Below are 13,617 nucleotides of genomic sequence, written 5' to 3'. Positions count from 1 at the left end.
TTCTAACTTTTAACAGTCTTTTGGGGTTTGGTTCCTGGCCCTCTGAGAAGTCATGTGAGAAACTTTCATTGTGCCTATAAATTATCCCATTGAGAACTTCCCAGAAACCAATCCTCAAGAACATAGATCTTTTGCAAGTTATTTTAAAAAAATTGTTTTCAGAAGTCCAAGTCTCTTGTTGGCATTATTGCCGGCATTCTGCTTAGGATTCAAAAGCATTTATCTAGTTCCTTCTCTTTTCACTCTATCCTTAAAATGGTCTTTGTGCTGAAGTGGGAGCTAACTGGGGTCTCTTCTTCTCATGCCCAGAAGGCTCAGGATGCTAATGGAAGAGAGATTTGGCCATGCCAGGTATCCGTGGGCCTTTCTCACTCATTGCTGAGCAAGGCTCATATAATAATAAGCTTTTCTGCCATGTCCTCTTGTCAGGTCAGACAGTCAAGGACTCCTGGCACTCCATGGGTGGGGAGCAGATGGCCAACTAAGCCCCAGCATCCCATTTATCTTCATTCACGTGGGGTTTAAACACATCTCATTGCCTCATGACTTTTCCCCTTGAGCTAATCTCCTTATTCCTGTACTCGATCTTTAATTCCAAGGGCTCCCTCCATCTATCTTGCTTCTCTATTTCCTATGAAGAAAGGATCCCATTTCCTCCTTATTTTCTTCCTTTTTCCCCACTACGACTTCCTTTCCTCCTCTTTCTTCTATCTCTTCCCTCTTCATTCTCTTTCTCTTTCCTTCCCAGCTACTGAAATTCTCATCTTCCCTACCTCTCGACATCCCTAAAAACACATATTCTCAGAGCTGGAAGGAATATCAGAGATCGTGTAGTCCAACTCTCTGATTTTGTAAAGGGGGAAACTGAGATTCAGAAGAGTGAAAAGTCTTCCCTACTGGCATATATTTGAGGTGATGGCAGAATCAGGACTAGAACTTAGGACTCTTAACTCTCTAAACAGTATTTTTCCCCCTGTATTATGTATCCCTAAAACCTCATCAGACTTTGAACCTTTTGGTTCTGCAAAGACAGAGGGCAGGGGTTGTGCTAAGGGTAAACAAGGGGTGATACCTGGGTTAGAACTCCCTGGAGGGAAACACTCTCACATCTTGGATAATAGATCCTGCACTTAGATTACAGAATCTTAACATTGAGAGAGACCTTTAAAGTCCATGTAGTCTAACCCTTCCATTTCCTGAAGCCCTATAACAAATGTCAGGACCAGGATTTGAATCTGGTTCTCCTGACTCCACGTCTGGCATTTTTTCAACCACATCACAGTCTTCTTTCTTAAAATTCTCAAGACTTGGGAAAACAGTGACAGTTATAGCCTTTGGGGAAGCGAAGCTTTTCTTTTGGACAGGCAAGGGAAAGAAGACAGCCATTAGAAAAGCATCCTGTTCTGATGTTGGTATGGACAGGACATAGTGACCTCGAAAATGACTTTTCCAGGCTATGCTTTAGGAATGAACTCTTCTTCCAAATCCCCCTATCCCGGATTCCACCAAAGGGTTTAGTGATGGTTCCCACCAGAAAGGTGATTGGCTCTTAGAGCTTGGAGCTTTCCGGTTTGGAGTGGGTAGTGGGGGTGGCTTAGACTGTCATTGAACTCTTGGAACCTGCCATCCTAAAAGTCCCCCATTCAAGCTCAGTCAGGGGCAAAGGACCTCAGAGCTTCAACTACCCATCTCCAGTCTAGGCAGGTATCTGTGGAGCTGGCCAGAATGTGCTTTTGAAGTAGAGAGAGCAGAGCTTTAGGAAATAGTCATGGTTTTCTCTTCCAAGTGAAGGGATATTGGGGGTGTCCAAGAGCCATGTGCAGAATTCGGGGAGTTGATACTAGGGGCATCGCTGCTCATTTCTCTGGACACTGACTGGGCAGCTGCCGACATTCTACCCCAAATGTTCCAGGCCCGGTGCCACGAAACTCTGTTCATCACTGACTGGGGGATGCCCCTGGCTATTGCCCTGATGCTTCTGGGGCTGATCTACCTCTTTATCTACCTTCCTGCCATCCTGCAGCATCACTCAGCTGTAGTTGTGGAGACAGCCCAGAATGTCACGGAGGAACTCCCCACTGGAGCCCTGGGATTTGCCAGGGAGTAGAGGGTGTTCTGTCCCCTCTAGGCACGGGCCAGTAAGGGAGGAAGGGTGAGTGACCAGGACGTCCATCCAGTCACACGGGTCCATCTGGAGGATGCTCCAGCAGCCTGGGGTAGAAGGTGCCCCAGACCACAGCCATGTGAGTGACTGACCCTGTTTCAGTTCCTTCTCCTTGAAAGCAGTGCCTGGTTGTCAGGACTAGATGGGCTGCTACATGAAATTTCAAAGTGGTTATACAATTGGGCCGTGTTACTTCAGACCACATTCATTGGGAATGGGTGCTCATTCAGGCAGAGCAGAACTGAATTGTATCTTTGCAATCATGTCTCTGAAAGAAGGGCATGCAGGGCAGGTTAACAGAACAAATAGAATTGCAGAGGCCTGTTTTAAAGACTTTGGGGAGCAAACTTTTCAAATACCTTTGTATGCCAGTGCTGTGTTCATCACAGATGAGCTTTATTTATCAAAGCAAGTCTGGCAGGATCTCTGACTGCCCTGTGAGCCAACAGTTTGTATTACTGCACATAGTGAAGCCAAGAGTTAATTCTGACTGGTACCCAATTCAAACTCCCTCTGCCCCAGTCAGTCCTTGCTAATAAGGTTTCACTATAGAGTTGACTCTTACTTATTCATGTTGAAGTGGAGGGGGGAAGGATCCAAAAATATGTCTGTATGGTTCAGTAATTTAGAAACCACCCCCTGCCTATCTCCAGATGTTTTCCTCCATAGCTGTTGACTGATTACCCACCGTCACGAGTAGTAAGTTAGATGCTAAAGGTCCTCCTTTTCCATCTTCCCTTCTCTTTCCCCTATTTTTTGTCCATTTTTCTGTCCCCCTCCTTCCTTTTTTCCCCTCTTTTTTGTCCTCCTTTCCTTTTTTCCCTTTTTCTTTTCCTTCCCTTTTTCCTTCTCTCCTTCTCTTTTTCTCTTCCCCCTCTCCTTTCCTTTTTTCCTCCTTTCTTCCTTCATTCCTTCCTTCCCTTGGCCATCCCACCCCATTTCTTCTTAGGAGACACCTCTACGTCCTCCCTCCTCTGCCTTTTACCTCTAGACCTTCATCTACCTACCCACCTTGTCTGTACCTTCCCTCTTACTGGGTGTATGGTATCTATAAATGCTGGCAGAGCTGAGCTGTTTCTAAAGTATGTTGACACAGAAGGTACAACCACTGTGGCTGTGGCTTCCAGCCTAACTTTGGTGTCTCTCCTCAAGGCTGCCCAGGATGTTCTCAGGAGAAGCCTGAGGGTTGGCACCTTAACTCCTTCTGGGTCTGATTCTGGCTCTCTTACATCTGATTCACTGCAGCCTTGAAGCTGTTTCTGGGAATGTTTGCAAGGGATCTATTTTTCAATTGCAGAGGCACCACGATATATTATTTAGGCTGCATGTATGCGGTTGTGTGTGCTGATATGCATATTTTTAAAACAGCTCATTTGCAAAGGCAGCCATTGAAGTCTGCCCCCAAGTACAGAAAGAAGTTTCACTCTGGGGCTTAAAACAAAATGAAGTTAATTTTTCAAAACTCTTCTTTAGTTGGGAAACAGACTTACTTTCAAAATCATTCTCACTTCATTATTGTGAGTCCTTTCTCCTTCCACTGATGCATATCACAACCCTCCCATGCCTTAAATATGGTGGGTCTGAAGCCAGAAGGACCCCATGGCATCAATCTTCTGGAAATTTGAGCTTATCTTAGAGATGAGCCTTTCTAAATTCAGCTAGCCTGATGCTCCAACATTAAACCTCCATGCCGTACCATGATACACTGAGCCTCTCTAGCTAGGTAGCACCCACCAGAACAATCATTCTCCTAGCATAGCTTTCAAGAACCTAGAATCATCACCATGCCTTAGTGAGGCACAGGAAGAAGGAACTTCAGTTCAGTAATGTTCTACTCTGTGCCAGGAACAAAGAAAAAAGTTAAATGGGCCATGACCTCCGGAAGCTTCCCTTCTGCTTCTAGATGCACGTGCAAATAGGTAAATACAAGGTGGTTTGAGGAGGGAGAGAATGAGCCCTTGAGAGTAAAAGTTGCTTCATTCTTTATATATTTGCATCACTAGCAGCTAACATGGTGCCTGGCATAAAGTAGTTAGCTACTCACCCAATGCTTATGAATTCACAGAGGAAGTGGCATGTGAGCCAAGCCAAAAGCAGAAAAATATGGAGATGGGGAGAGGTTGGCTTGTTCAAATGACTAGAGATGCAGTGTTGAATTCAGGGGACAGTTAGTCTAGTTTAGCTGCCTATGAAGACCCCAGAAGAAGGAAAAGAAAAGGACTGGGCTGCCTACTGTTGGAGTTGGGTCTTAGTCCTGCTTTCCCCTCCCTTTCACCCTTCCCCTCAAACCATCAGGAACATAGAGGATGTCTGTCGGTTCCCCGATCTCCCTGCCCGTAAGCAGCTGACCTATCAGACCAAGCAGCTCATTGCTCGGGAAATTGAGCTGGAGAAGATGAGGAGAGCAGAAGCTTCTTTTCAGGCTCGACACGGCAGCCAGGTGAGCAGAACATGGGCACCACAAACCTGGGTTCTTGCCCTTCTGGGAGGGTAGAGGGAACTTTGGATTGGCCAGGCCTCAGGGTGGGGAACCTGTGGCCTTGAGGCCACATGTGACCCTTTAGGTCCTCAAATGCAGCTGAATCCAAACTTCACAGAAAAAATCCCTTTAATAAAAGGATTTGTTCTAAAGACTCAAGTCAAAATGCCACACCCTACGGTCCTAGAAGGCCACCTGTAGCCTGGAAGCCTCTGATTCTCCACTCCTGGGGCAGTGGGTGGGAGGATGGAGATATGGAAATCTCCAGCCAGTGCCTGACTGGCATAGCTTCTGCATGCCCCCTGAGCCCAGAATCATCTCTTCTTAGCGATTCTCTTGTCTGCTTTTCTCTCTCAAGTACTACTGACCCAGGAGAGGGCAGTGATGAATGGTTTACTGTCTTTCCCTTTCTTTGGCACTGACTCTTTGAAAGGGAGCTCAGAAGACCACCTCCTGACATCCTGGCTTGTTTGGTGTGCAGTCAATTTGAAATGATTTCCAGAATTTGGTCATTTTCATTTCTGTCCCTGCAAAACACCCATTCTGGTTTTCTGGAAGTGGTATTGGGGAAATTCTGGAAAGTGAAGCCCCCTGCCTCTATACCCAGACCGCTGGGACAGATTTTCATTACCAAAATCAAGGACTGACCTTCAGGGAAGCTGGAGCCAAGATAGCCCAGGCCTTAAAATTGTTCAGAAATAGAAAAAATTTCAGAGGGTATCTGATCTACTACTCCCCACTGGAACAGGAATCTCTTCTGTAACAGCTCCAGCACAGTCATCCAGCCTCTCCTGAAATACCTTAGGTAATGAGAATCTTACCACCTCCCACCAGTTCTTATTGGCAGTATATTCCTTTTTCTTGAACCAAAATCTGCTTCCTGCACCTTCATCTCCTGTTCCCCCCACCCCCACCACTGTCACTGGTCTTAATCCTGCTGGGTAAGACCAAGCCTTTCCTTCTGTGCAGTGCTTAGCACACAGGAAGCACTTAATAAATGTGACTGACACCCTGTTCCCCATGACAACTCTTTAGATATTGGAAGACAGCTCCCATGTTCCCCTAAAATCTTTTCTAACTGGAAAGTTTCCCTGTTTCCTTTAGTGAGCCCTCATGACATAGTTTCCAGTCGTCTCACCATCCTAGATCCCTTGTCAATCCTGAGCTCATTTGTCAATGATCTTCCCGAGATGGGATTTCCCCAAACTGAATATAATACTTTAAGGTGACATCTCACTGGCAGATTGTCATCCTCATACCCCCCCCCCTTTTTTTTTTAACTACCATATCATATTGAGCCTTTGGCTCACTACGTTTTTAGTCTCTCCCCATGCTATACCTTCCCCCACCCGCACCCCTCAGCCCCCTTTATAATCACAGAATTTCCGCATCTCAGCCTGGCAGTGGGAATTTCAGATAAACACAGGATTTCCCAAATACAGCTACCTAGGGGGCAGTCCTAGTATGAACACCTAAGGTACACTAGAAATTACTCAATTTCTACTCCTCCCTGGATTTTTTTCTTCTCTCCTCTTTAATGACTCACAGCAGAAATTTCTTCCCTGGTGCATCCAAGGCCAGGATAATTAGTCCTTCTGAGGCAGCATGAGAGCATGCTTGTCAGCAAAAACCAGCATGAAAGACTGCCAGGCTAGAGCCCTGAGGAATTTTTGTTTGCATCATGTCTTTGGGGAGACATGGGGGCCTCCTCGGACCACTGCCTCCAGTGGTTGGCCTGAGTGGGTGGTTGAGTTTAAAGCTGTTCATCCCGCATCCTTTGAGATTGGAAGAGGTTAACTGGACCAAAAAATTGGCAAGACATTAGCCTAGGAAGGCAGGGTGAAAAAGAATGCCTGTTGTGTCCCAGCTAAAATAAGAAACAAGTTTTAGCTCTCACAAGGGTGTAAGCATAACGGAGTACAGCAACAGATAGAGCCCCAGTTTGGGAGTTAGAAAACTTGGATTCTTTTCCTGGCTAGCTTTGTGACCTTTAACAAAGCTACTTCTCTCATCATCCATTTCCTCATTTGTAAGATTGCAGGGTTGGACACAGGGGAGGTGGTCTCTAAGGCTCCTTCCAACTCTGACATTCTGTATTTCTATGAGCTAAACTCCTGACAGTTCTCACTTTAATGGTGCATCGATTTAACTAGCAGCTACTTTCCTCGATGGGGAGTTATTGGTGTGCCAAAGCAGACACAGAGCCTAGCAAGGTAGTTTTATGTTTGTATTGATTGTTTTGTATCTAAGGTTAATGAAGTGGATTTTTTTTTAACACATGGTTGATATGCTTGGAGTCCCTAATGAGGACAGCTACGTAAACAGGCTGTTAGACTAAGAATCACCATGGGTACTGTGCACTAAATTGCTCATCCTTAATGGGCATTAAGTAAGACCATTTGCCATTCCAGAAACATAGGATGCCCAGAACTGGACTCCATGTTCAAGATGGACACAGCTGACCAGCATATAAGTCAGTGGGGCCAGTTACCACATCATTCCTACGTCTTTTCTTCTCTGGGCTATACATGTCCACTTCCTTGGAGACCTCAGAGCCCACCTAATCCAGCTATTTTCTCCCTCAGTTTACTAGACTTGTATGTGTGCTGATGATTTGGGGTCCTTTCTGTGTTCCTTTTGGAACCTGGAACAGTACTATCCACTCTGTAGAAGAGTACACCATGGTATAGATCCCTGGACTGGTAAGTCAAGTCATTGTGGCCTTGGAGAGATCTCTGCTTCTTAGGTCTGAGAGTTCACTTTCCTAAATTATGGCTATTGAACAGAATTATTTGGAAGCTTTAGAAGTATATACTTCTCAAGTTAGGGGAGGGCAGGGAAAACCAACAGGAAGGATTTTGATATCTCCAAGTGCCCATCAGAGTATCTCGTATCAAGGATCCAAGACAAGGCCTCTCCCAGGATTTGAGGCCCTGAGATAATTGATTGAAAGCGTATGCTCTGTCCAATTCAGTCCCCTCCTCGTGGAGGCAGGGAAGGAAAACACTGACCCCAATAACTATTATGCAAAGTAGAACTTTATTTGTTTTGATGTATTGTTATTTGAGACCTGAGAAATGAAACATCATTCCTCCTTGAGGTGGTGGTGATGGGGAAGAATCAGAATAGATTTCCTGGAGGAGGTGATACCTGAGTCAGACCTTGAAGGACGGAGGCAAGGATTTCAGCCGAGACAGGAAGCATGGGGTGGGGGGACCAGTCTGAGCAGCGTGTGCTTAAGGACCAACAGAATGATACAGATAGCAGTGTTCTAGGGTTGAGCTCTGTCCAGCCCTCTGTCTCCAGCAGTCAGGCACGGGGTGGGGAGGGGGCATCATTCAGATAGCCTGAGAGGATCTGAACTGAAAGGGACAGCCGCAGGCATCTGTGGGAGTGCAAGGGGGAAGCCCCCACTGCCGGCATCTTCTCCAACCCTGTTTCCTCTGGCCTGACTCTTCACCAAAGACCCTTGCCTTCTCCCGTGTTGTGCTCTCAGTCAGATTCTTTTTGTCTCGTTCTGGCATATTGGAGTGGGAAGGAATACTGGCTCTAGAGTCGTGTAGTGACCTGGGTTCAATTCCCAGCCCTGCCACATACAACTTATGTAACCTAGAGCAGGCCCCAATTTTTTCTGTGGTTTTTTTCTGGCTATAAAAAGAGGGGATTGGGCTAGACCTCCAGGCCCCTTGCTAGCTTTAAATCCTGTTCCGGTGACCTCTTTCCCACTTACACAGCTCTATTTTGCTTTGAAGCTGCTTGTGTAGACCTTGTGTCTGCCTTTACGATTCCACTGCATTTTTCTCTCTCAAGCACATCATGGAGAATTGGAAAATGTTCCCTGTGACTTCCCTCCTGTATTGTTCTATCTCCTCTATATAGTGATTGAAAATGCATAATTCTGTACCATTTTGTGTCCTGACTTGGTTATCCATATGGAAGTCTCATCTCCCCTTCTAGACATTGGGGTCCTGAATGGCAGGAAACCTACCTTAATTCAATTCACTGACTCCTTGTTAGTGGCATAGTTATAGTAGATAATGGTTAGCCCTGGAGTCAGAAAGACCTGGGTTCCAATCCTGCCTCTGATTGTTGTCACACATAGTGGTTATGTGACCATAGGCAAGTCACTTAGGCTCTCAGTGTTTCCACATATTTTCCCCCTACCCCCAAGATTTAATTATTACAAATTACAGAAAAGCTGTTGGTCTGCATTGGTGGATGAAATCTCTCTCCTTATCAGAAAGTCCCATACCTATGAAATCATACATCCAGATCACCACCTCCTAAATGTTTTTTTGGCACCTACTGTATATAGAGGGTCATTTGGTGCTAAAAGAGATATGTGTGTCTGTTTCTGTCTTCTCAGAACATTATAAATAGACTTTTCTATCCCCTAAAATCTAACACACAAAAGTTTTCTGAATACTGATTGGTTGGTCATCAGGAAATTGAACCAGACACCCAAGGCTCAAGCCAGAAATCTCCATCTTTTTAACCCACATATGTATAACTTCATCTATACAGAAGTCAGAGTCCATAGAAGGGGATCAGGCAGTGCTTGGTGACAGAGACTTCGAATGGAGTGAATGCCCAAGGTTTGGTGTGTTCCTAAGATGTCTCTTGTTGTACGTTTCTCCCCACTTTAACAGGCCAACGAGGAAAGCACTTTGGCGACAGAGAACCCACAGATGTGCAGTAGGGAGAAAGCAACGGGGGCTGCTCCCATCCGGAACCATGAGCAGCGCCTGGAACACATCATGAAGAGAAAAGCTTTCTTTGAAGAGAAGGTGAGTTTTGAAGGGACTGAGGAGAGCCAAGGACAGGGAGAGAGTCCTAGGTTTGGCGGAGAGAAGATGTGAATACTCTCCCTGGTTCTGCCACTGATTTGCTGGCTGATCTTGGCTCAGTTCTTACCCCTCTCTGGGCCTTAGTTTCTTCCCTGTAAAATGGGGATTGTGATGTGTTACTTCAAAAAGGTTATTAGAAGGATAAGAAGTTTAAAAATAATAATATCTAGCATTACAATAGCGTCCACTGTATGTGATGTACTGCTAAGCACTTTACAAATATTACTTCACTTGATTGTCTCAAGAACCGTGGGTGGTAGTTTTATTTTTATCCTCATTTTATAGAGGAAAAACTGGGGCAGACAGAGGTTAAGTGACTTGCCCAGGGTCACACAGCTAATCAGTGTTTGAGACTGGATTTGACCTCAGATTTTCCTGAGTCCACTTAGCCACCCAGCTGCCTACTGGACATCTCCGCCTGGATTGTCTTGGATGCCCCATAGGCATCTCAAAGTCAACATGTCCATCACTGAACTAATTATCTTTCCCTACCATGTCTCCCTCCCCGCCCCCCCAATTTCTCCTATTTTTGTCAGGAACATCACTGTTCTTCCAATCACACAGATTCTCTACCTAAGAGTCATCCTCAGATCATCTCCACTCTCTTTTTCCCCCTCCCCCAACCCTTTTCCAATCAGTTTTCAAGTCTCATCAATCCTGCTTCCTCATCATCTCTCAAATCTCTTCCTCTTCTCTCTCCCAACAACCACCATCATCTAGGCCATTACAGTCTTTCATCTGAGCTATTGTATTAGCATCCCAAAGGGTCCCCTTGCCTTTAACATCTCTCCTCTCCCATCCACTCTTCACTTCGATGCCAGGTTGATCTTAAAGTGTAGGCCTGGCCATGCTACTCCCCAACTCAAGAAACATCAGTTCTCCCTGTCACCTTTAGGTTAAGAGGCAGGCTCCTGACCTTTAAAACTTTCACAAGGCCAATGACACATTAGTCTCCCTATGTACGTGACATTCCATCTTCTGCCTCCTGCCTTGGCTGTCTCTCATACCTGGAATGCTCTCCCCTCACCTCTGACTCTTGGAAACTCTTAATTCCTTTTAGGCCTGGCTCAAAAACCACCTTCTTCAAGAGGCCTTTGTGGTTTTGTTGATATGCTCACCTCATCTCCCCCTGCGCCTCCACCCACATCACTGTGTGTAATTTTTTTTATTCTGTATTTACTTTTTTCTGATCATGTTTTATCCTCCTCATTTAAAGTCATTGGGGACAAGTACTGCATCATCTTTGTATATGTATACAAATTCAAAGCCTGAATGTTAGGCTAAGGAATGCAGACTTTATCCTTAAGACATTGGGGAACCATTGAAGACTTTTGTGCTGGGTAGAGACACGATCAAAACTGTTTCCTTGATGGAAGGCAAGGGATGTGAAAGTGCCATACGCCCAAGATGTTTTCTGGACTTACCCTTCTTGGCCTTGGTTTGTTGGAAGCCTGGTTTTATTTATGTCAAATATCCTGGATCCTAATCATGCTTCAGTATAGAAGCAGGGTAGAGGTCATTCCCTAGCCCAGGAGGAAGGCTAGGCTGGGAGGCAAGAACATTATTCTACCCTCTGCTATCCTTCATCGCTAGAAGAGAGCAGGACTCCCCACTGACTCATCTACCCAGATGAGTAGGAAAGTAGGAAAGGAGGGCTCAGTATACTGTTCTCAGCCGCCATCTTTCCTTTCCTTAGGAGAGGGGTCAGAGAGGGTAGGAGACCTGAGCCTTGAGTGAGCCCTTAGCCAAGGACAAACAGTGCTTCCTAAAACCTACAAACTAACTCATCCCAGCTTCCCAGAGTGTGGAGGGGCTCATGGGGCTCTTGAGGTATTCCTGGACTTTATGGCAACTGTGTACATTCCAACGAGCCTCTGGACTAGTGAAGGGGGGTGCACAGGGGTTGGACATGAGAGGATTTGCAAAGGATTCCTCTTCCACCAAGAACTGAGGGACCTTATCCTTTTGATTTTGTAGCCTAGTAAGAATGAAAAGGGACAGTGAGGTGGCACAGTAGATAGAGAGCCAACCTTACATTCAGGAGAACCTGAGCTCAAATCCAGCCTCAGATGCTTACTAGTTAGGTGACCTTTGAGGAAGTCACCTAACCCTGATTGCCTCTCCTCTTCTCTCCCCCTCAAAAAAAAAAACAAAACCGAATAAATAAGATGAGGTGAGAGGGTTCATACCCTCTGAAAACAGAATAACCTTTTTAGATATATCATGGACCTTTGGGATTTTGTTACCCTGAATTCTCCTCCTGGGCCCTTAACCCCGCCTCTGTGTACAGTAGAAAGATAACAGACACCTTGATGAAGAAGGGAGGGGACAAACATAAATAAGCACCTACTACTACTAACTAATAAGCCAGACGCTGTGCTAAGAGTTTACAGACGTTAATAGCAGTTGATATTCGTCTGTCACTCATTGTTTCCTCTCCTGTGAAACTAAAAACTAATCCCTACCCTGCTTCCTTCAGGGTATGAGTCTTGATGGTAAAGACGGATGGAAACCCTTGGTAAACTGTAAAGTAGCAGAGATGTGAAGGATAGTGATTACTGTTAAGAATGACATGCGATCAGGAGGCCTTGATGGATCATGCCCCTTCTGCCCTGCCTGCAATATCCGTCTCCAGGCCCAGATAATGATGATAATCGTAAGCTCATATTTGGGTGGTGCTCAGTGATGACCAGGTGCTTTTCACCTCATTTAATCCTCCTGTGAGGTGGGCAGCACAGGCACAGTCCTTCCTCATTTTACAAAGATGGAAACTAAGGCTCAGGAGACCTGCCCAAGGCCACATGGATGACATCAGCCTGCTGCTTGTTACCTTCCCCGAAGACAGAGTGGTAGTGAGAAAGAGGGGAGGGGGCACCTGGCCAACAGATGTTGCCTTTTATTTCTGTTAGACCGAACACAGTTAATCTGGGCTAGGGAGTTGATCTAACAGAGGTGGGGGAGGGGAGAAGAGACACTCATTAATATAATCCCTCAAAATGATGGCAAGCAGAATTCTGGCCCAGAACATAAGATTTAAAAATTTTAGACAAAAAAAGGTGATATTCTGGGGCATTAGGGTAGGAGAGTGTATGTGTATGAAAATAAAAAGGGTAGGGAAAGGGGGAGAAGGGTTTAAAGGGTGACTTTCAGGGATGAGGAGAGAGACACTCTAATCCCTAGAGAAATGAATTTGCCTTCAGACCATTTGTTCGCTTACGCAGCTGGGAGGATAATGATATTAATGTCTGTTCTCTTTGGCTGGTCTGGGTGGGTTTTTCAGACAAGTGAATGCTAGGCTGCACTGGAAATTGACTGAACCCCTGTCTTTTTAATCCTCAGCCAGAAAGAGATTTCTTTGGACGAGAGGTAGTGAGAAAAGTTGTCACTCCAAGTCAAGGTAGGTGGAATGGGATGGAATGGGACCAGCCTCCCTTTGAGGGAGGAGGAGAAGGAAAAGGGGAAATGGGGAGCAGGGAAGGTTTTTTATGTGCAGAGAGGTCATCACATTGAAGGAGAGGGAATTTAGAGGGTTCAGATTAGACTTCAGGAATAGAAGAAAGAATTGTTTAGGATTGTCCATGTGAGCAGTCTAGGAGGGGTTGTTGGCTTACGTTCACCCCTTCCATCTCACTGTATATACTGGTCCTCTTCTCCCTGAGATAGGGATAGAAGCCACTGGCTTCTTCACTTAAAATTTGGGGATCTCAGGAATCTCTCCTTTCTTACCCTTGAGTCTTAGAAAATGACCCCCATCTTCCTCTTATCCACAGCAAGGGTTCCAAGATACATCCTATCCACCCTTAAGAGAGTGGGAGCTGTCCACATCAGAGCCCATTTTCCCTTAGGGAGTCACTGTGGTATAAAGGGGAAAGATCTCAGAAGACTTGCCTTCCTATCCTCCCACTTCCTAGCATCATGACCTGGGGTCTAGTCCCTTCTTACTGGTTCTTTTTTAATGTGCAAAATGGGAATGATAATCCTTGGTCTCTCTCACTGGCTGATTGTAAGACAACAACTGTGAAAGCCCTTTGTAAATTATAAAGTGGGTATTATAATAGATGATGATTCTTATCATCAGGCCTCCCTTTTCTTTTGGTTGCTCATTGGAATTCAGGACCCTTCAAGTC

The 13,617-nt window shown here is 45.5% G+C and overlaps 1 protein-coding gene across 2 annotated transcripts in view; it reads left to right on the top strand.

Annotated features, from left to right (window-relative positions):
• CHTF18 (chromosome transmission fidelity factor 18) overlaps window positions 1-13,617 on the top strand; it is a 53,937-nt gene that overhangs the window by 39,780 nt on the left and 540 nt on the right. For both annotated transcript variants that reach the window (XM_072601002.1, XM_072601008.1), the window contains exons 19-21: window positions 4,460-4,604; window positions 9,293-9,430; window positions 12,830-12,887. In XM_072601002.1, the coding sequence (XP_072457103.1) occupies window positions 4,460-4,604; window positions 9,293-9,430; window positions 12,830-12,887 (341 nt within the window). The remainder of the gene's footprint in view (window positions 1-4,459; window positions 4,605-9,292; window positions 9,431-12,829; window positions 12,888-13,617) is intronic.

This window comes from Notamacropus eugenii, chromosome 1 (assembly GCF_028372415.1).
Source record: "Notamacropus eugenii isolate mMacEug1 chromosome 1, mMacEug1.pri_v2, whole genome shotgun sequence".
Lineage (NCBI taxonomy): Eukaryota > Metazoa > Chordata > Mammalia > Diprotodontia > Macropodidae > Notamacropus > Notamacropus eugenii.
Note: the sequence above shows the minus strand (reverse complement) of the source record. Positions and strands in the feature narration are given on the sequence as shown.